The sequence below is a fragment of the Ochotona princeps genome, chromosome 1, assembly GCF_030435755.1.
Source record: "Ochotona princeps isolate mOchPri1 chromosome 1, mOchPri1.hap1, whole genome shotgun sequence".
NCBI lineage: Eukaryota > Metazoa > Chordata > Mammalia > Lagomorpha > Ochotonidae > Ochotona > Ochotona princeps.
Window position 1 is genome coordinate 101,393,354 of NC_080832.1, and position 24,273 is coordinate 101,417,626.

General features: G+C 42.5%; 1 protein-coding gene across 2 annotated transcripts in view; it reads right to left on the bottom strand.

Annotated features, from left to right (window-relative positions):
• CD2AP (CD2 associated protein) overlaps positions 1–23,674 on the bottom strand; it is a 92,274-nt gene extending 68,600 nt beyond the window's left edge. For both annotated transcript variants that reach the window (XM_058662257.1, XM_058662253.1), the window contains exon 1: positions 23,404–23,674. In XM_058662257.1, the coding sequence (XP_058518240.1) occupies positions 23,404–23,407 (4 nt within the window). In that variant the 5' untranslated portion in view covers positions 23,408–23,674. The remainder of the gene's footprint in view (positions 1–23,403) is intronic.
• Positions 23,675–24,273: the final 599 nt, after the last annotated feature.

Sequence of the window (24,273 nt, forward strand, 5' to 3'; positions counted from 1 at the left end):
AGGGCCTAGGGAAAAAAAACCAAATTCAAATTCAGAAGCAAAAAAGAAATACTAAAAATTAGAGACTAGACAAAATTGAAACCAAAGAACAATATATTAGATCAGTTCCCAGCTGTAAGTAACTCACTAGGTCAGTTTTTACCTAAGCAAGTGTTACACTGCTGGAAGAAAAGCAGCAATAGTTTGCACACAAACTGGGCCTGGTTAGTGCCAATTTTGTGTTAACTATACTAGTGTGCCAGCAAAGTTACCTTTTCTTTCTTAAGATATGTTGGGAACGTGGAGAAGGCGAGGAAACCTAGGAAAGGACACACCACTCCTGCCACCAGGTGGAAAGGCTGCATATTGCACAGGGTAGGGAGTCTGGAAAAGTACTGGAGTAGGTGTGACTGAGGGCATGTTTGACAGGGCAGAAGTAACAACTGGGGTCTTCCACACACCAGGCCACTGCACTTGCAGATATAGTAGGTAGCTGGTAACCAGGCATTTTAGAGAGAAAACTGCAGGGTGTATCTGGGTCAAGCCAAGGTACCAGGTCATACGGAGACATGGGCTGGGATAAACAGCATTTCCTGCCACTCACTGGCATACATGAAAGCTGGGACTGAGAGGAATGACTGATTGGGCTAAGTAAGACATAGCACCCACTGCCAAGTTACAGAATAGGGGTGGGTCACATCAGGCTGGGTGCCAGAACTCACCAGAATGTAAAAGAACCAGATCTGGATGCAGATTCTGTAGCGCACTTGTGGCCTTCCCTCTGTAGGACTGCAACACCCACCAGTTTGCACAGAGAGCTGGGAGTGATGACCTGCTGAACCAGACCTGATGACACAACTCACCAGATCCTCAGGGAAACTGGGGCTGTCAGGAGAGCAGGCTGAGTCAGACTGCAGCACTCACCAGCACATGCAAAGGCCAGGACTCCGGGCAAACCATTCCAAGTAGGGTTATGACACTTGATGGCAGGGGTGAGGATCTAGGGTGGGGAGCAAGCTTCAGAGGGGATCCTGGGGATTTCCCCTGCTAGGCCACAGCTCCCACTGGGGAACACAATAGCTGGGACTGGGGACAGGGCAGGTTGCAACACTCCTCAGGATATGTGTTAGCCGGGTCTGGGGGCAGGTCTGACGGAGCCGCAGCACCCACAGGAGTGCAAGAGAGCCAGATAGGACATAGGACAGGCCCGACTAGAACGCAGCATACATACAAAACCAGGGCAGGAGACAGGCCTGTGGGGATTACTGGGAATTGCTTGGATTAGGTGGTGTCACCTGTTTGTACATGGTGAATTCCAGGCCTGTGTTGGGTTGGGCTGGACTAAGCTGTAGCATCGTTAGTCCATGAGAGAAATGGGATGGCAATGGAACTGATCAGGCAGCTGCATCCACTGCTATGTCAGTTGGCTGGAGCAGATGATGCACTAAACCTGACCCTGCACTGGCTGGCACACACGAGAATCAAGTCTAAGATCACCCCAAGTGAGATTTCCTGGGGGACTACCAAACTAGATCACTGGACTCAAATCTTGAAGACAGTGAAAATAGCAATCTAAGTGGTCTGACTTTGGAGTACATGTGTTAGGACTGAACCTCTTTCATTGCTGATGCCTGAGCAGTGGAGAGCATGTCCACATACACACAGAGGATGTGACAGTCAGCTTGTGTAGGTCAGCACAGGATATATCAAGTGCCAAGTCAGAGGATCAAAAGCAGAACATGTTGGAACATTCTCCTGGCCAAACACTGCAACATGTTCCTAGGCCTGTGGGTGCACTAAGATGGACTTGGTCAGCCAGGAGACTTTGGAAACACTTTCTCAAGCATGGTGTTAGGAACCTAATACTATCTCAGAACTAACAAAACTACTCAAGTAACACCCTCAGAATATGCTTCACCACATCAAGGTCTCCACAGAAACATCAAATGACTGCCTGACCCCCAACCACAGGTGTTGATATAGTTTGACAGCATGGAGTTGCCTTCCCCTCCCCCTGCTGTGTACACAAGAGAAAAAAATTTAAAACAATTGTCTCACCCACCTTCCTCCATGCCTTGACCCTCTTTAACTATGTAAAGAATATTTAAAACTTAAAAATAAACAAATAAAAACTAAAAAAAAAAAAAGAACAAAATATCAGTCATTTGAAGAGCTGTTTTTCTGAATAGTCAATAAACCACTGGGCCAACTAACCAAAACAACCAATCAATTCAATAAAATCAGAGATGAAAAGGAAATAATAGATAACACAGATATGGAAAGTCTAGAAAAAAATTGGATAGGTTGTTGGACACAATCTACATAAACTGAGTTATGATGACACAGAAAACCTAAGTAGACCAATAACCAGGACAGAATCAGTAATAAAGACACAACAGAGAAAGATGAACACAGATGCAAAAAATCATCAACAAAAAATTAGCTAACCGATTCCAAAAACAAATCAGAAAGATAATTCATCCAGAATCCAGATCAAGAGGGATTTATCCCTGGTATGCAAGGATAAATGTCCATGCTATTGAAAGCAAGTTAGATTCAATGTAATCCCAATTAAAATATCTATGATATTCTTCTCAAATCTAGAAAAAAATGTTGTTAATATTCATATGGAAACACTAGAGACCTCAAATAGCCAAAGCAATTAAAAAAAAAAAAGCACCAAGCATTAAAATATCAGACTTCAAGACAACTATGTAATCAAAACAGCGTGGTACTGGTGCAAAAGTAGACATGAAGATCAATGCACACAATAAAAATCCCTGAAATAAACCCACACATCTACATTTAACTAATTGTCCACAAGCAAACCAGAATCAATCCAGGAAGAAATGGTACTGGGAAAACTACATAAGCATGAAACAGAATACCTAGCTTTTACAAAAATTGACTCTAAATGGAGCAAGGGTCTAAATCTACAACCTGATACCACCAAATCATGTCAGGAAAACACTGGGGGAACACTAAACACTGCAAGATATTATGTGTAGGAGAAGACTTCTTAGGAAAGACTCCAAAAAGCACAGAGAATTATATTAAAAATAAATGGAATTATATGGAACTAAGAAGTTTCTTCAAAGAATCAAGTAAACCATCAGCAAAAAGGCAGCCAGTAGAATAGGGGAAAGTATATGTAAAATATGCAACTGAGAGAGGATAAATGTCTGTGAGTTAAAGAGCTCAACAACCACAAAACAAACAATCCAGTTAAGAAACGAGCAAATGATATGAATAGGCATTTTTCAAAGGATAAAATTCAAACAGCCAATAGACACATGAAAAAAATGCTCCTGTTCACTAGCCATTAGGCAAATGCAGACTAAAAACTACAACAACATTTCACCTCATCTCAGTTGGAATGGCTATCACACAGAAATCAGAAAAAAAAAAAGTGATGGTGAAGACATGGGGAAAAAGGTACCTAATCCACTGTTCATGGGTATGCAAGCCAATGCAACCTTTATGGAAGACAGTAAGGAGATTCCTCAGGAATCTGAAAATAAGGCTCAATGCAATGGCTCAATTAGCTAATGCTCCTCTTCCAAGTGCCAGGATCATATATGGCTGCCAATTCATGTCCTGGCTGCTCCATTGCTGTCCAGCTCCTTGCTTGTGCTCTGGGAAAGCAGCAGCAGATGGCCCATAGCCTTGGGACCCTGCACCTATGTGGGAGACTGGGAAGAAGCTCTTGGCTCCTGGCTTTGAATCAGCTCAGCTCCAGCCAATGAGGCCAGTTGGGGAGTGAACCATCTTTCTTTTTATCTCTCCTTCTCTCCTTAAAATATGCTTTTCTAATAAAAACAAAGAAATCTTCAAAAAAATTGAAAATAGATCTACCATACAACCCTGTTATCCCATTTCTAAGAATTTAATGTAAACCAAATGAAATCAGCATAGTGAGCTACCTATACCCCCATATTTATAGGAGTCAAATTCACAATGGGTAAGACATGAAATCAGCCCTGACACCCATCAATGAATGATTAGATAAGAGCAATTTTGTAGATAAACAATGCAATACTACTCAGCCAGAAAAAAAAAAGGAATGAAATTTCGTCTTTTGCAACTAAATGGATGCAATTGGAAATCATTACATTTAGTGAAATAAGCTAGTCTCCAAAAAGATAAATATCATGTTTTCCCTGATGTGTGATAACTAACTCATAGAGTACAGGAAAAAAAATGTAACCTACATGAGCAAAACTGATATCCTGAGACTTGACTAATGTTTACAGCCTTTTGCTATACTTTGGAGGAACAGAATCTTTTTCTTAAAATTTCTACTTGCTTTGTGTTGATAATACTTGCCTAATGGAAGGTTAAGCCTATGACTGTGTTATGGGGTACAGCCAGTGAAGCCAGCACCCATTGGCATGGGCAAATGAAATTTGGCTGTGTACCCTACCCTCTGTCCTGAAGGTGAGTCTTAACAGCAATGGAATGTTAATTCCATCCTCAACCACTTCCCCCACATCCTAAATTAGCCAGGATATTGGAAGTCCAATTAGTCTAGGTGTTTTAGCTACAAGCCCAGTTCCTGTTCCTGCCATCCCAACGAGCACTAATTAACTCCTTAGCCCATAACACTCAGGTATTCACTCCACCTGTGACTCACCTATCAACTGAGAGGGGACGGTATTGCATTGTCGTGTAACCACTCCCCTCACAAGCCCCTTTAAAAGGCCCATGAAGCAGGGGCTTTCACTCTCTTTCTGGCCAGGTGCTTCCATTACACTAGCACCTCGACTCTTGGCTGACCCAGGACAGGTAATCCCCTGAGCATGGTCCCTGTGTACTGCTTAGAAGAGGCAATAGTTATAATAATGTTGTTTCTGCTTTATGTACTATCTGGAGTTCCAGAAGAGGTGAGGCCAAGCAGCAGTAGAATGTGGGCAGAAAAGCCGGGGAAAGGTGAATGTCTGCAGCTTTGTAAGTGTGTCCAGGTTCTTTGTGAGTGTGTCCCAGTTATTTGTTGCATGTCTCTTAGGATAACTTAAATTGCTGGGGAAGCTGGGACATAGGTCTTCAGCTTAATGGATGGACTTAAGGATGATGACCATTTGTTTGTTTTGGGATTACGACTGGTTGGATGGATTGCTGCATGGACTTGTGATTTGCTACTGTGCTCTATTATCACCAAGCTTGGTTAATAAAGACTCCTTAATAAGCTTTAGACATGTCTGGTGTGATCTCGCTCACATCCTGCAACAACTGCATAGTTAAATGGTAGTATGCCACTGTAAAAATTAGATTAAAAAAAAAGACGAAGGAAAAAGGGTCGACGGGGACTGAGGGAAAGGGAAAATAGCATGATACTCCTACCTCTGTAATGTGAAACACAGGAAATCTGTTCACTTAATATAAATTTTAAAAAGGTTTGCGAAGAGTCCAAGATAATGAAAAAAATGTACAAAGTAGGTGCTCACATATAGGCAAAATTTTCAAAGTAATAAACACATCCTAGAAAGCTTTTTGACATAAAAAATAAGCAAATGAAAATGAAACCACTGAAGTATATTAAAGGAAAGTTAATTACCTACTCTGGCAAATTAGTATTAAGCACGGCATATAAAGTTTTTAGAAACAAAGAAACTAAATGTCATGCATAAAATTACTGATATAATCCAGTGCAACTAAAATATGAACCAAAACAGAGAAAGACACTAAAACTGGTGAAGGTAAACTGAAAGTTTATAACATCACTACAAGTCTGAATATGTTCAGAGTAACTGTTGAAAAAGGTTAAGAATTGTATAATACTTATAATCATCACATTGGTTACTTTTCTATACAGCAAAAAAAAAAAAAGTCCACAGTCCTGATAATGTACAAACTAATGACTTTAACTTTAAAATAAAATTATTTACAGAAAAATAAAAGGACTAAATATATTATATTTGCAGAACAAGATGGAAATGTTAACAGCAATGATACTACAAAGAATAATAATCATCGTAAAGGATTGGTAGAGGGGAGTTGATAAAGGGAAGGCTAAAGTCAGTAACATCGTTATCATACAACATGTGAAGTACAGAAACATTGCATTAGTTACTGGGAAAAGAAAAAGGTGTAAGCATACACACTTAAGGTAATAAGAGGAAAACAAATCTAACAGGGTAAAAGAAGAAAAAGGTATGAAGAATTAATTTGTTTTCACTTTTTTTTTTTTAAAGCACAGAGAGATTTTTCTTTTTTCATCCACTGATTTGCTTCCCAAATGTCAATAATATCCAGGATAGGCCAGACTGAAGTGGAGAACCTAGAACTCCATCTGGGTCTCCCAAGTGTGTGAAAGGAACTAAAGTACTGAGCTACCATCCATTACCACCTGGGATGCTGGCTCAGAAGAGGAAAACCCAGGCCATAAACCAAGCAGCAACTTTACTGTAACAAACACTGTCCCAGAGGTGAGATTTTAAAGCCAATTAAATCTGTTACATTAGCAAGTTAAAATATGAAAGTATCAAATCAGAATCAGTAGTAGAAACATATTGTTTAGAAATATGAAAAGCAAAACAGAAAGCTTTACACAGTTCAAATTGTTTCTCCATTGCATAATGAGGACAGGAAATCAATCAGTGAGGCAAATAGCTTCTTCATTACAGATTATTGGATATGTATCTGTATATCATATGCAGGTCTAAGTTTGATAAGATTTTTCTTACAGGGGTATATACTGAAAATAGCTTCTCCACACATAAATGCATTAACAATTAAGAAACGCATTGAATCAAAGATAATCTTTAACCCTTACTGAAAATACTATATATACAGTAGATATATAAATACATACAGTAAATATATACAGTAAATTTTCTTGCATACTAGTCAACTTTTCAAGGCTGTCACAAAATATACTTCATAGACTTACTTTATAAAGAAGACTTTCATTTATTTTTTTTAAATCTTTATTTATTTTTATTACAAAGTCAGATATACAGAGAGGAGGAGAGACAGAGAGGAAGATCTTCCATCTGTTGATTCACTCCCCAAGTGAGCGCAATGGCCAGGCCAGTGCATCCAGGAACTTCCTCCAGGTCTCCCACATGGGAGCAGAGTCCCAAGGCTTTGGGCTGTCCTCAACTGCCTTCCCCAGGCCACAAGCAGGGAAGCTGGATGGGAAGTGGAGCTGCCGGGATTAGAACCAGCGACCATATGGGATCCCGGCGTGTTCAAGGAAAGGACTTTAGCCACTAGCCCACACCGCTGGGCCCTATAAAGAAGACTTTTATAGATAGAGAGGAAGATCAATGGAGCAGAATAGAAACACCAGACGGGAACCCACACAGATACAGCCAAATAATCTTTGACAAAAGGACAAATGATAATTCTGGCAAATGGGAAGGTCTGTTCAATAAATGCTGCTGGGACAACTGGTTGATAACCTGCAGAAACAAAAAGATAGACCCACATCTCTCACCATACACCAAGATCAAATCTAAATGGATAAAAGGTCTAACCCTACATCCAGAAACCTTCAAACTTTTGGAAGAAAATGTTGGAAATACTCTGCAAGATCTAGGCGTAGGTCCCTACTTCCTAAAAAGGACTCCAAAAGCAATAGAAATCAAGACCAGAATAAACAAATGGGACCTCATCAAACTAAGAAGCTTCTGTACAGCAAAGGAAACAATCAATAAAGTAAAAAAGCAACCCACAGAATGGGAGAAGATCTTTGCGCACTACGTAGGTGATAGAGGGCTAATCTCCAGAATATACAAAGAACTACAAAACAGCCAAAACACCAAAACAAACAAGCCGCTCAAGAAATGGGCATGGGAAATGGGCAGACATTTCACAAAGGAACAATCCCAAATGGCAAACAAACATAAGAAAAAATGCTCAAGTTCCCTGGCAATAAGGGAAATCCAAATTAAAACATCAATGAGGTACCACCTAACGCCAGTAAAACTGGCCCACATGAAAAACACCAACAACACTTGTTGGCGAGGTTGTGGGGAAAAGGGTACCCTACTTCACTGCTGGTGGGGCTGCAGGCTGGTACAGCCTCTATGGAAATCAGTATGGAGAATATTCAAACAACTCAAAATCGACATACCGTATGATCCAGCAATAGCACTCCTAGGAATATATCCAGAACAATTGTTTTACAAGAAACCAACATGCACTCCTATGTTCATAGCCGCACAATCAGTAATTGCAAAAACATGGAAACAACCAAAATGCCCATCAACAGAGGATTGGATAAGAAAGCTATGGTTCATCTACTCCATGGAATACTACTCAGCTATTAAAAAAAACAAAATGCAGTTCTTTGTGGCCAAATGGGCCAAACTGGAAACCATAATGCTAAGGGAAATGAGCCAATCCCAAAGGGTTAGACACCACATGTTCACCTTAATTTAAGAAGATATGATGTTATGCATAACATGTTAGGTTATGGATGTTATGTCATATGTAGTATATAAACTAAAATGGAAATGTGAATAGGGTGGTCACAGAATGTGGTTAAGAAATCGCATTTAGTTTTAACATGTTGGCTGCTCAATACTATGTCAATTAATTCCATAACTATGTTAATTGTTGCTGATAATATGTTAGTGCTTTTATTTGATCGGGATGATACTCTGCCCTCAGACCAGAGAGGGTCTCCCCAATAAGTAGCTGGACTTGACTGCACTATAAGATGCTGGACTCTATGCTTGGCATATGCTTGCTAAGAGGGAATCTCAACTGAACTTGAACTATGGTTACGCAACAGGGTGGTGGAACCCACCATGGGGGGGAGGGTGTGGGGAAGTGGGGGGAGAATCCCAGTTCCTATGAAATTACAACACAATGTAATTAATGAATAAATTTAATAAAAAAAAAAAGAAGACTTTTATTCACCTTACAGTTTGGAGGTTAAAAATCCAAACAGTACAGCATCAGCTTTCACAAAAAGCTTTCTAGGATCTATTTATTTTATTGTTTAAACAAAAGTCTTTCATCAATTTTGTCTGATTAAAAAAACGGGTTTGCATTAACTTTGCATAAAGTGAAGAAATAAATTTGGCTAAACACAGCACTGGCGTAGGGTGGGGGAAGGAAGAGAGGAATGTAAACCTCGTGAAAAGCAAGTGTGGAGACAAGGTATACGAGGTATAAGAAAGTCCAAAGTTACACAGGAGGTATATGTCACTGATGGCTCTCTTTGACCTACTCCTGTGTTGTAGGAGGACATTGTGACCCTAGAAGGTCAGCAAGCACAGGATTACAGTTGATTGGATAATATTTGTGTGAAAACAAGTGAACGGGTACCTTTTGTGTGACTGATTGGATATCCTTTGCATGGGAACAACTGAATGGCTACCTTTTGTATACCTGATTGGATATTATTTGTATGAGAACAGTTGAGTGGACAGCATGTGAATGAGAACACTTGGTAGAATACACAAGACAAAAGGAGTTCCAAACAAAACCATAGAAACAATTGATGGGTTTTGTTGATAAGCTCAATACTTTCTCCCTTATCCCATATGACCCTCAGTGCATAAAGTCTGATGCCACTAACAAACTTTGGCTTTTGACCATCAGTCAGAGTCCATGCGTGTTATTATCAGCTCCGTGCACCAAGTCCATCGCTGTGGGACAGCGACACTGTGTCAAATTAATAATCTAAGTCTAGACTCTGGTTGTTGATTTCCATCTTTCATTTCTACTATGATTAAGAAAAAGTCAAACTTCAGTAAATTACTTTGGCTACCCATAAGTTAAACCTTTTTCTCTTTCTTAAATATTTATTTAATTTTATACTTGAAAGGTAAAGCAACAAAGAACAGGAGGGATAGAAGGTTTCCATTTGTCCATTGGTTCACTCCCCGGATGGTCCCCAACAGTCAAGTCTAGGCAAGACTGAAGACGAGAGCCAGGAAATTTACCCTGGTCTCCCATGTGGGTGACAGATCCCAGTACTTGGGACACCTTCCAATGCCTTCACAGGTGCACCTGCAGGAAACTGTGTTGGAAGCAAGTACCCAGGAGTACACTCAATACTCTGATATGGGATGACAACATTGCAAGTAGCAGCTTAGCCCTTTGTGCCCCAATTCTGTCACTCAGTTGAGTGTCAAAGTGTGCACAAAGCAATGCAGGCTAGTCAAACATAGACTGAACTCCCTAACACAAAAATCAAAAGCAATTCAAAGCCTGTCCATGCATATTGGTTAAGAGAGACGCATTCTGTATTGTGTTTCAGCATTTGTTCGATCTGTAGGAATAACATTTAAAAACAAGTCATCAAAGGACCTGAATAGAACATCAGACAATCTAGACCAACCCTAACAGGAAAAGAATTAAAAAGCTAGTTGGAGTATGAAAACTAATTCACTAAAAGCTAAAAAACTAATATTGCAACACCCATATGAAAATTGGAGTCAGAGACTTAAGCACCATACTGGAGCCTTTTTTGACATGGGAAACATCTGTCAATCCTGAAGACATGATGACTGAGGAGGTAAGCTGCACATCAGCTGCTCTGCCATTCTAGGGTTCTGACAGTAGTACCTATGATAAGTCACATACAAATTGGGATAGTGATCTACATAAGTGCACCCAAACACGCAATCCAGTAAGTATAATGTTATTTGGATGACTTCCTTAAAAGTAGATATAAGTGGTTTAAGACAAAAATGATGTGACCAAAATTTTCTGTAGAAGACATTCTGCGATTCAACCATATTAAGAAAAAAATTTTAATTTATGAATGTATGTATATATTTATGATTGAGAGAGTGACAGATCTCATCTACCAGTTTAGTTCTCCAGTTAACAACAGCCAGGGATGGTCTGATGACAAAGTGGGGAGACAGGAAACAGACCGTTCTTTTGTAAAGGTGGCAAGAACTTACTTGAGCCCATCACAAGTGTTTTCCAAGATCTATAATAGCAGGAAGCCACAGGCTGGCATTGTGACATATTGGATAACGCCACCGCCAGCAACCTGACATCCCATTGTGTACCAGTTGCTCCACTTCCCATCCAGATCCCTGCTATGGCTTGAGAAAAGCAATGAAAGATGTCCCAAGTGTTTGGGTTCCTGCCACCCAAGTGAAAGACACAAATCTGGCTTCAGCCTGGGCCAGTGCTGGCTGGTGTAGCCAACTAGGGAATCAATCAGTGGATGACATCTCTCTTAGTCTCTCCCTCTCCCTACCAAGATAAATAAAACAATCTTGGGGGGGGGGGATAAATGCAGAGTGAGAATCAGGAGTTAGAGCAAGAACTGAACCAAGGTATTACAATGCAGGCTACAGGAATCTTCGCCAGCATCTCTACTGTTAAGCTAAAACACAACACTCACTCCAAGAAATACATATATTTAAGATTTAGTTATTTTTCATTTGAAAGGCAAACTTACAAAGAGAGAAGGAGAGTCAGAGACAGAGAAAGAGATCTGATATCCAGTGGCTCAATCCCCAGATGGCCACAGCAGCTGGAGCTGGGCTGGCTGAAGCCAGGAGCCTGGAGCTTACTCTAGGTCTCCCACTTGGGTGCAGGAATCCAGAAATACTAACTGAGCTTTCCCAGAAATACTAACTGGGGACAGGATCGGAAGCAGAGCAGCCAGGACTCGAACTGATGCTAATACTGGAAGCTGGAATGCAGGTGAGGCTTAACCTACGATGCCAGGGCACCAATCCCATGAGAAATCTGTTTTGATTTACAACATCCACAGACAAGTAAAGCTAACTAGAAACATTAAGTGGTAAAATGCCACAAATCAGTACATGGCGAAACAAGATATAACAGAAATACATCAAATGAACTAGATATTGAATTCATCAGAAACAAGACTTTTTTAAAAGAGTAACATTTCACTTTTGCATAGCTATGAAGGTTCAACTTCAAAATGATACAGAGCTAAAAACTAGTCAGAGAAAAATTACAAAAAAAAATTACATAAGCAGTATAGAACTGAAAACAACAAAAAATAAGAATTCAATGAGTAAAGTTAAAATCATATTATATGGCCAGCTATAGGCAACTGCCTAGGTTGTCTTGTACCTAAGCAAGTGTAACACTGTGAGGAGAAAAGAAGCCAATAGCTAGCAGACATTCTTGGCTTGGTTAATGCCAAATCTGTACTAACATATGCCAGCATATTTTCCTATTCCTTTTTTTTCCTTAAAAATATATGTGGGGGGCCCGGCGGCGTGGCCTAGTGGCTGGAGTCCTCGCCTTGGAAGCCCCGGGATCCCATATGGGCGCCGGTTCTTATCCCGGCGGCTCCGCTTCCCATCCAGCTCCCTGCTTGTGGCCTGGGAAAAGCAGGAGAGGACGGCCCAAACCTTTGGGACCCTGCACCCGCGTGGGGGACCCGGAGGAGGTTCCTGGTCCCGGCATCAGATCGGCGCAGTACTGGCCCGTTGCGGCTCACTTGGGGAGTGAAGCATCGGATGGAAGATCTTCCTCTCTGTCTCTCCTCCTCTCTGTATATCCGGCTTTCCAATAACAATAAAATATTAAAAAAATATATATATATATATATGTGGGGAGGCAGGGAATGGTGACCCAGGACACACCACCCTGGACCCCAAGGTGCTGCATATTGCCTTGGGAAAAGGGTTCTGGGGATGTACTGGAGTGGGAGTGCCTGAGGGCATGTTTGACAAGAAAAGAATGACTTCTAGGAGCTTCCATGGGCCCTAGACCAGACTACTATACTTGCAGGTAGGCAAGGGAACTGAATTGGGGTGGTTTGGGATGTCAGGGGAGAGGGGTAAATGAAGGGCATGTCTGGTTCAGACCAAGGTACCCGTCCACAACAGACTGGGCTGGCCAAGCAGCACTGCCGGCAGCCTGCCAGCACACATAAAAGCTGGACCTGGAGGACATGTACGGCTGGGGTAAGTTATAGTCCCGGCCTGCAAGAGTTGGGACAGAGGACGGGCCATAACAGGCTGATTCACAGCACACACTGGAACTTGAGAGAACTGGATCTTGGGGCAATTTGTATAGTGGACTTGTGGGCTTGCCTCTGTGGGACTGGAGCACCAGCCAGTTTATGTAAGAGCTTGGGGTGGTGAGGGTAAAGTCAGGTTGGACTGCAGAATTCACCTAACATTCATTGGAGCCGGGGCTGGGAGGCCAGGCTGCAGCACCCGCCAACACATGGAAAGGCTGGGACTGAGGGTAGACCATGCCACAAGTACACATGAGATCTGGAGCTGGAAGCAGACGTGGCGAAATTTGGGCAACTCCCTTGGCTGGGGAGCAAAGTAGCCAGGGCTGGCGCAGGTCAAGTCAGGCAAGGTTGCAGCATTCCTCAGCATTTTATAAGCTGGGTAAGTGGACAGGCTGTGCTGGGTCAGGCTGAAGCACCTGCTAGAACATGGGAGAGCAAGGACAGGGTGTGGACTGTGTCAGAGATGGCATGGAGGTGGAACTGACCAGGCAGCTGTTATCTACAGCTATGCATGTTGGCTTGGTGCAGGTAAGGGACCAAATCTGACCCTACACTTGCTGGCACACACAGGAGTCAAGTCTGAGGTCTCCCAAGGCAAGGTTTCTTAGGGAACTCAAGTAGATTGCTGGACTCAAAACAACAACCATGGGGATAATCATAAAATACTCAGTCTGATCTTGGAGTGCACGTGTCGGGATTGGGTCTCCTCAGTTGCTGATACCTGTGCAGTGGACAGCACGCCTACATGTACATGGGCAAACATGACAGCCAGCTCACCTAGGCCAGCAGAGGATGTCGAGTGCCTCACCAGAGAATAGAATGCAGAACATGCTGGACAACTCTGTTAGCCAAACTTTTCAAAAAGTGACTGGATCTGTGGATGAGCTAACGTGGACTTAGTCAGTCAACAGACCTTGGAGAGATTTTCTCATCCCTGGTGCAAAGAAGCCAACAATGTCTCAGAACTATTAAAATCACTCAAAGTAACACCGTTGGAACATTAATTCTCTTCCCCACATCAAGTTCTCTAAGGCATCATCAAACAGTTTTCCCCCATCCCGCGAGCTGATGTAGTTGTCAGCAAAAAGCAGCCCCCTCCCTGTTCAACCCTAGTGAACCAAAAAAAAAGAAAAGAAAGAAAAGAGAAAAAAAGAAAGCTGAAACGTTTGTCACACTTACCTTCCTCCATACCTAAATCCTCTCCACCCTAATCAGAGACCCACATGGGCATGCATCCCTTTCAGCTATGTAAACAATATCAAAAACCAAAGTGACAATTAAAAAAAATCATATCAGAAACAGTGGATGGGGTGGGTACCGGCTATGCCATTAAGATACTTGGAATGCATGCACCCCAGGTTGAAGAGTCTGGCTTCAACTCTGTCCCCAACTCCAGCTTCCTGTCAAGGCCCAATCTGGCAGGCAGCAGGTGATGGCCTAAGTCCTGAGGCCATTATATCCACATGGAAAAGTGGACTGAGTTCCCGCATGCTACTTCAGCCTGGCCCAGTTCCACTTGTAGCAGGCAATGGAGAATGAATCAAATGATGGAAAATCTCCCTTCCTTCCACTCTGTCTCCCTCTCTGTCCAGGTCTCCCTGAGCTCTTTGTGTTTCTCTGGCTTTCAAATAAATACAATTTTTCTTTTTAAAGAAAAGAAACTAAAGAGCTGCTAGGTAAATGAAAAAAGTCAAAATATGAAGATATGGAAAATATATAAAAGATATGACAACACAGGAGTTATACTAGAATAAGGTAACATATTTAAATAGAGTCCGAGAAGATAAAAGCATTCACAGTTACGACTATAAACTTACAAACTGGTAAACATCAATCTACAAACTAAAAAAGTCCAAGCAATTCCAAGTGGAATGAACAAAAGTAATTCTACAAATCAATGATAGAACTGCAAAAAGTCAACAACTAAAATGAAAAAAAGATCTTTCCCAAAAAGATGCTTTTTTTTTTTAAGAATTGTTTTATTTTTATTACAAAGTCAGGTATATAGAGAGAAGGAGAGTCAGAGAGGAAGGTCTTCCGTCCGATGGTTCAATCCCCAAGTGAGCACGACGGCCCGTGCTGATCCAAAGCCAGGAACCAGGAACCTCTTCCGGGTCTCCCACATGGGTGCAGGGTCCCAAAGCATTGGGCTGTTCGACTGCTTTCCCAGGCCACAAGCAGGCAGCTGGATGGGAAGTGGAGCTGCCGGGAATAGAATTGGCACCCATATGAGATCCCGGTGTGTTCAAGGTAAGGACTTTAGCCACTAGGTCATGGAGCCGGGCCCCCAAAAGATGCTTTTTAAAAATCTTATTAGAGAAACAACTCTCAGACTAAAACTAACTTCTCAGTAAAGGAAGTCAAAGGCAACATGTCTGTACCTTAAACATGCAGGAAGAAAATAACTGCAAATCATAATCTCTATATGAGGAAATATCCTGGCAGAAAAAGAAAAAAAACTAAGATATTTCTGATAAACCAAACCAAGCTTAGCACACTAAAAAAAAATTTTAAATAAGCTCTGAGAAAGAGGAAAGGAAAGAAAAATATTCAATATAAAAAATGTCAGAATTATTTTTTTAAAAAAGGCAAAGATGTGGTTAAATATATAGAAATACTGCATGAATAAAACAGGAAAAATAAAGGAAATTAGAAATATGGGAAGATTACAAGGGACTGAAACGTATTGAAAAATCCTTGCATGGCAGAGTACTAAGTTATCAAATAACATTGCACTTTCATAATATAGTAATAAAAAACAGCAAAAAATGCTAAAGTCTGTAAAGAATAAAACAATTTAACTCACAATTTTAACTTCAACACACAAAAAGTTTGAAAGCCATCATTCCTGCCCTAACAAGAAAAAAAAAAATTAAACACTGAAAATAAATAATTTTCCTTAAACTCATGGGAGAACTAAGGAGACAAGAAAGCTGCCATTGCAGAGGACAGTAAAAACCAGAGAGCCACGGTCAAGATCAACAAGAATAGCAAAACTTAATTGTCTTACAATAATATTGGATATTCTTACAATAATAATGGATTACAGCTAAAAAAATATGCAAGATATAGATTCTATCTGAGAAGTTCTTAAAGAAACCTAAAAACAGCAGAGGAAATAAAAAAATGAAAACCCGAGACTAGCATCTACAGCTACAGCAATTACCAAACACAGCTCCAAGCTAGATAAAAATAAACTTCACACTGAAGATTCATTTACCCTGGTTCCTATTACCTGACAGATTACACCCACAGCTTTCCAAAAATTTTGTCATGCTACAAAGACTTCAAGACAGTCTGATGAGACAAAGCAAGCCGACTCAACTATAAAATGTTTTAACTTATCCAAAAATTAAAAAAAAAAAAACAATGTTTAACCTACTAAGAATGAAAATATTAAAAAGCACAGAATATCCAAGAACTGTGCAAAAATTTCAGGAAGTATAACACATAATTGGAATTCCAGAAGAGGAAGAAGATGAATACAAAAATACATAAAACACAAATTAGGATACAAGTAAAGTTTTTTAAAAAATCTATACATAGGTATACCATTTATTTATATCAAAGAAATCCTGAAAACAGCCATCAGAAAACAAACAAACCTTACTGCAAAAGGATAAGAAGCTTGCCATTAGAAACTACAACTCTGTGTCTGTCATACAAATATATACAATTTTTAAAATGAATGCTTTGTGCAACAATTAAGATGCAGACTGGCATGCCTGTCTCATGTCCTAGGGCGCCTTGGACGTCCTGACTCTGCTTCTGACTCATCTTCCTGCTGATACTCACTCTGTGAGACATCAGCGATGGTTCCAGTGCTTACATCTCCACCACCAGCAAGGAAGACCTAGACTGACTTGCTACTTTCCGCCTTCACCCTGGCCCAGTCCCAGCTGCTACATGCATTTGGCAATAGCAGGCCCCTGTGTCTCTCTCTGTTTTTTGTCTTTCTGTTTTAACATCTTGTATAAATGTTACACAAAAATTAACAAAAATATTTTTTATTTTCATTGCACGATCAAAAACAACTATGTACATTAATGCCTAAAAAGTAGTAATATGATAGAAATATTTTAGTGGTTTCACTTCCTAATTTCAATAAATATACATAAACATAAAGAGAACATTTTGTTCCCATGATTAATTCTTTTAGCATATGTACAAAGTCATCATATATTATTTGCAGGAGTATTTATTTTGCAATATAAATGGAAAAAGCAAAATTTATTAGCAGTTTAATGTCACTGACCAGTGACATTTCATTAAATATTTTTTATCAATATTAGCATTTCTCATTAACTTTCTCAAGCATGACAAACACAGAACTTGGCAGAGGTGCACTGTGACTCAGTTTGAGCACCTGCTGCGCAACTTCCAATCTTGCTTCCTGATAAAGAATGCAGAGGCAGCAGATGATGGCTCATGTGTCTGGGTCCCTGTGACCCACAGGGGAGACTAAGATGGGGCTTTGGGCTCTTAGGAAGTGAATCAGCAGACAGAAGACCTGTCTCTCCCTCTCTCTTCTGCCTTTCAAATAAACTCTGCCTTTCTTTGAACTAAATAAACTCATGAAAGGATAACTAATTATTAGCTTATCTAATTAAATTATATATTTAAAGGCATTACAGGGAGAGACCCTTTTGTTTTTAAGATGTATCTTTATTTGAAGGCCGGTGTACAGAGCAAGGAGACAGAAAGAAACAAGAGATCTTCCATCTGCTGGTTCATTCCACAAATGGCAGCAACAGTAGGGAATGGGCCAGGCCAAAGCCAGGAGCTTCATCTGGATCCACGTGGGTGGTAAGGGCCCAAGCACTTGGGCCACGTTACTCTGCTTTCCTAGATGCATTAACAGAAGTGGGGCAGCCCCAACTCAAACCAGCACTCAGAGTGATGAGTAGCAATGTAACCCACTCTGCCACAACACAGCTCTTTAAAAATGAACTACTGGGCCCGGCTGCATGGCCTAGTGGCTAAAGTCCTTACCTTGAACACACCGGGATCCCATATGGGAGCCGGTTCTAATCCCGGCAGCTCCACTTCCCATCCAGCTCCCTGCTTGTGGCCTGGGAAAGCAGTCGAGGACGGGACCCTGCACCCGTGTGGGAGACCTGGAGGAAGTTCCTGGCTCCTGGCTCCTGATCAGCACAGCACCGGCCGTTGCGCTCACTTGGGGAATGAATCATTGGACAGAAGATCTTCCTTTCTATCCTCCTCTCTGTATATCTGACTTTGTAATAGAAATAAATCTTAAAAATAAATAAATAAATAAATAAAAATGAACTACTGTGAAGTAATCATTCTATCATCATTGGTGAAATTAATGACAGCCTATTTGCTATAAAACATTTATATTCTCATCTTCTTTATCTCTCTCTTCATTTTAATACTTATGACACTTGAACATATCCCCCTGAAATACTACATTCCATATCTTGCACAGATTGCTAATGAACTCACATGCTGACTTTTTTCAGTTTTGTTTATTTATTCATTTGAAAGAGAGACCTACCACTTATTGGTTCATTCCTCAAATGCCTGCAGCAGTCTAGGCTAGATCAGGTTAAATGCAGGAGCCTTTACTTCAATCCAGGTCTCTTATATGGGTGGCAGGAAACCATACCATCTGCTGACTCCCAGGGTGCACATCTACAGAATGCAGGAATAATCGGCAGAGCCAACACATGATGCAGGAGTGCCAGGCAACATCTGAACTGCTACACCAAATACCATTTATCTATCCTAAGTTTTCCTTCTATTAAATGATGGTGTTCCAACCACAACACTTACAAACAATGCAACAGATTTTTGGGGGATCAAAAGTAAGAAGGATGGAAAAATAAAAGCATTTGTATAAGAATCTGGGGGTGGGGAGGGGTACAGCCTAGCGTGGAGGCTACTCCTTCCCCTGCAAGCACCTGAATCTCGTAAGGGCACCAGTTCATGTCCCAGCTACTCCACTTCCAGCTTCTCCCTTGTGGCCTGGGAAAGCAGTGGAGCATGACCCAATTCCTTGGGATCCTGCAACCACTTGGGAGACCTGAAAAAAGCTCCAAGCTCCTGGCTTCAGATCAGCTCAGCTCTAGCCATTGTAGCCATTCGGAGAGTGAACTAATAGGGGGAAGATCTTTCTGTCTCTCCTCTCTGCAATCTGCCTTTTCAATAAAAATAACGAAGTCTTTAAAAAAAAAAAACGATATGGGGCTCAATGTCCAGTGTCTTGGCATAGTAGGCTAAAGTTTCCACCTTCAGCGCATGCATCCCAAACTTCAAGTCCTAGCTGCTCTACTTCCCATCCAGCTCCCTGCTTACGGCCTGGGAAAGCAGTCGAGGATAGTCTAAGTCCTTAGGCCCCTGCACCCATGTGGAAGACCCTGAAGAGATGCTTTCTCCTAGCTCTGGACCAGCTTAGCTCAGGAGTGAACCAGCAGATGGAAGATCTTTCTGTCTCTCCTCTCTGTAAATCTGCTTTTCCCAAGTAGGTAGGTAGGTAGATAAATAGATAGATTAAATCTGTTTAGTTTTTCACAAATAAAAATTCACATATAGTAACAATACAGGTCACCTGTTTTCTATCTTACCCCACTTCAAAATACAGATCTTTACTTTTGGAAAAAGAAAGTAAGTATTGCCTTCTAGTTCCCAAAAGCTCTCCCCAAGTCCTTCACACAGAATGTAACGAATACAAAAACAAAAAACATTAGTATAGCACAACATTCAAAGAATCCTTTAATAGTATTCTTCCCACTTACGAGTCTTTCCTAATCCATTAAATTTATTACCAACAGATAACAGTTTCCCACAGTATATTCAATACTAAAAGAATCTTCCTACATAAAGTTACATGTCACAAAATTCTGTATCTGCAACGGTATAAAATCATCACATCTTACTGGTTCTTTAAAGTACCCCGATTCTAACAAAGGTCAAAAATCAAGAATCTGGGAGCGGGCATTTGGCACAACAGGCAAGACACTGGTGGAAACACTTATATTCCATGTCAAATCTGACATGGCTTGAGTTTCTCATCTATCACCCAGTACATGCACATTCTAGGAAGCAGCAGATAATGGCTCCAGCCATGGGGTCTCTGCTGCCCACATGAGAACCCCAGAGTTTGGGGCTCCAGACTGCAGCCTTGCCCAGCAAATGTTGATGAACTCTCTTCGCCCATCTCTTCATCCCTTTCTCTCTACCTCAAACTAAAAAAAAAAAAATTTTTTTTCAAAAGTTAAGAATTTTATTGTTACAAGAATTGGTGAAACAATTTGAAAATGAAAAAATAACAACACTGAAATAAAAAAAAACATTGAAAATGAAAAAAAAAAAAACCACTGGCAATGATCTAACCACTTTGCAGGTATCAATGATACTTTTATTCCATTTACAGATGAAGAAACCAAAGGCACCCAGATACTATGTACTTTGTTCAAATACACTGTTAGTGAGACAATAGGCACCCCCTCTATCCACTGACCATGTTTTTTTTAATTATTAAAAAATTATTAATCTATCTGCAAGGCAGAGGGAGGGAGGGAGAGGAAGGAAAAGACAGAGAAGGGAGACAAGGAGAGAGACTATCTTCCACAGGAACGAGGGAGGCAGGGGAATCCAAGTACTTGGTCGATTATCTGCAGCCTCTCAGAGGCACATCAGTAGGAAACTGAACAAGTGCGGAGCAGTGGGGATTCAACTCAGGAACTCCAACTTCACTGCTGGACCAAAACACCTGTTGCAGGATCCATGCTCCTAACCTCCAGCTGCACCACCTAGGACAGGCGCCTGTCTAGCTGCACAAGTGAAATGTAGGCACCAGATCCTAACAGGGATACAAACAAACTATCTCAAAATTAGGAAACTGACAAGTTTTTCACTTCTTTACAAATTAAGGTACCATATAAATATTTTAGCCTGAATGATTACAGTAGAGTTGACCATAAAAGCAAGCAAATAAGATTTATATTAAAGACATTTCATTTAAATAAGCTTGAGGTGTTCTTAAACATTTTTTAAACTTACTATTTGAAAAATAGAGTTACTGAGAGGAAGAGAGAGAAAGAAAGATATTCTACCCACTGCCTCACCAAGGCTGGCCCAGAGAAAAACCAGGAACCAGGAGCTTCTTCTAGGTCTCCCCACAAGGGATGCAGGGTGCAGTGGACTCGGGCCATCTCCTGCTTTTCCAGGCACATCAGCAGGAAGTTGGATAGGAAGTGGAGCAGTAAGGTGTGCTGGTGTGCACACGGAATGCAGGCCCCAATGTATTAATAATATATAACCAAATTTAAACATGAAAATGTCACTTTTTCAAAGATTAATCACAAATGCCGCAAATAATCGACCTTGAAAACACATGTTGAGTGCTCAAGTTGAGAACAGAATAATGAACTTAACCAACACTTTGGCAGCTCACCTAACCAGACACAAAAAATAAGTCATTACACAAAGGTCTCTGGACAATCAAAAAAAAAAAGAGCTTTCACAAGAGTTCAAGAACTGGTACTCATTTATTTATCTCAAAAAAAAAGGCTTCATGTACTATTTTCCTGCAGAGCTGCTGCAGAGTAACAATTTTGTTCTTTAAAAAAAAAAAAAAATTCATTTGTTTTTATTGGAAAGGCAGATCAGATTTACAGACAGAAGAAAGAGGGAATGATCTTCCATCCACTGGTTCACTTCCCAAATGACCCAAACAGACAGAGCTGGGTGGATCCACAGCCAGGAGCTTCTTCTGGGTGCAGGTTCCCAGGGCTCTGGGCCATACTCTACTGCTTCCTTAGGCCAAAAGCAGGGACTTCGATCCGAACTGGAGCAGCTGGGACACAAACCGATGCCCACTTGGGATCCAGATGCTTGAAAGGTGAGGATTTAGCCATTGGGCCATCATCAAACCAGGCCCCGAAATAGCAATTTTGAGTATTTCCATATTTCCAGAAAAATAAGAGACAGTGTGATGGGCACTAACCATTTGCAATCTAATCAAATACCAAGCAGGTGGAGTGGTAGGGAATACTTACTTTCAGTAACTTCAAAAGGCAAAGGAATATGCTATTTAACATTTAGACCGACAGTCCTATATAAGATTCAACAGACTTCCAGGTCATTACAGTGGACACTGATTGAAACCTGAAGTCATCAAAAGCAGCTTAATTACATTCCCCATCCCTATTTAGGACAGAAAGGAACTGGAAACCTAATCTTGGTATGATTTTTTACCCAAAGAGCTTGAAGTGGTTTTACAATTTGATGCTTAAAGGAATAAGACCATAATTATCCTGTAAACTAATCAATTAAAAGGAATTCATTTAAACATTTCAAATAGCAAGCATTTTTATTTTACTGTTTGTGTTCAGGAACGCCTCCTGTATAAAAGGTAGCTGCAAGCCAGGAGGAGGAGGGCAGCACACAAAATTAGCAAGTCACAGCCAACAGAGCAGCCAGGCAAGTGTCTATAATCAGTGTGCTCAAAGCATCCCCCACAAAACAAAGTGTGGGCAGAGGCTGCCACATCAGCAGTACTCACTTTGTCCTGCCACTAAATCAGCTGTTGGTTTCATGAATTATTAATTCCAGTAATGGCTTGTTGACAGCAAGCGGCAACAACTCTCAAGTGCAAAAAGTGATAGCGTCCTCCTGATTTATTCTACAAAACCAAACCTGAGTCTACTGTCACTGACCACGTTCTTATGGTGGCACCGATTTGATTTCTTAAAAAAAAAAAAGCTATTCCCTTTTACATTCATTTTAACTTTGAAGATTGAGTGCGTGCCAAGTCCACACCGAACTTTCTTATCAAAATCGTTGCCACTTAACAAAACTCCTTTTCAAACCAAGCTGCAACGCATTCTTTCTCTAACAAAACTGCAGCACACAGAAGAAGGGAAAAAAAAAAAGCCAAATATATAAGGCCTTGCTTGTACTTTCCTCCAACAAGGAAGTCTAACTCCAAACAGGAAACTGCTCTTCAGAGGGTTCAGCGCTGAAATCCTATCACACCCCAACCTAGTCCTCAGGAGGAGCCCCGAGGTTTGGAAGGTAACTGGGCAGAACCAAAGTGAAACACTCAAACTTCCAACCTCGAGGCATCCCCAAATCACAGAGCAGGGGGTTTGGGGAGCAAGTGGGAACTCCTTTCCTGACCAAAAAAAAAAAAAAAAAGGAAAGATGTATTTACAAACGTTCTATACAAAATCCTTACAAGCCCAACCGATACAAAGCCTCAGAGAAGACAAAAAGGAAAACGCGCGAGCCTGTCAAGTTTTTCCGCTCACCCTCCCCCAGCCGAGGCGCAGGGAGGCGGGAAGGAAGGAGCAGCGGGGAGGCGGGCGAGGCGCGGGGGTCGGCGGGGGTCGGCGCCCCGGTGCCCCCATGCCTGCACCCTTTCCGGTCGGCGCCGGGACGCGAGCACAAGGTGGAAGGTAGGAGGGAGCGGGGCGGACCCCGTGCCACGGCCTCCGGGGCCGGGGAGCGTGTGGGTGGGCGGCGGCTCTTACCCATACTGGGGGCTCCGGCGCGGAGAAGCCTGGCACCCGCGGCTGCTCCTCCTCCGGTCGCTGGCGCGGCCGCTCCCGCGGCAGGCGTGGGGCCCCGCTCGTCCCGCTCCGGGGCTCAGGCGGGGAGCGCAGGCGTCTCCATGCGCCCGCAGCACTCTCGGCCAGTTCCCCTCAGCGCGGCCCGTGAGGCGCCGGCCGCCGCTTCTCCTCACGCCCCGGCCTCCGCCGAAGCCGCGGCGGCCGCAGGGCCTGTCGCGGCCGCTGGGTTTTCCCACTGCTGATGTCTGCCCGCAAGGGAGGCGAGAGGGCAGCCGGTGGGCCCCGCCGGGTCCGCGCTGGCCTGCGGCCCCGAGCGCCCGCCCGCCCCGTGTCGGTACCCGCCCCTTGGCGCTCCCTCGGCCGCGGCCCCAACGAAGGGCGACGCCGGACTGAGGTGGGGATCGGGACCCGGGCCGGGAAGGTGCGGGGAGCTGGGCCCCGAGGAGGCAAGTCTCGCGAGAACGGCCTGCTTGCCCGTGCCTGCCCCGCCCCCGCCGCCTTGGCGCTCGCCCCGCGGGTCGCGGCGGGTGCCAGGTGCGCTGACGTCACGGCCGGGGGTCGCGGCGGGCGCCTGCAGGTGCGGCTGGCGGAGGAGGAGGAGGAAGAGGAAGGCGTCGGGGGCTGGGGCTTTGCGGCCGCAGGGCTCGTGGGGGCAACTGGGTCAGGCGCTTCAGTTGGATCTGCCGCCTCAGAGGGATGCAAAAGTGTTTTTGCAGATAGGCAGTGAGCTTGGCTTGCCCCACTTTCCCCAGCAGCAGCAATGCGGTGCTAGTTTCTGAAACAAGTCACCCTTTTGGAGGACCTAGAAGAAGAGGAAGCGACGGGGAGAAG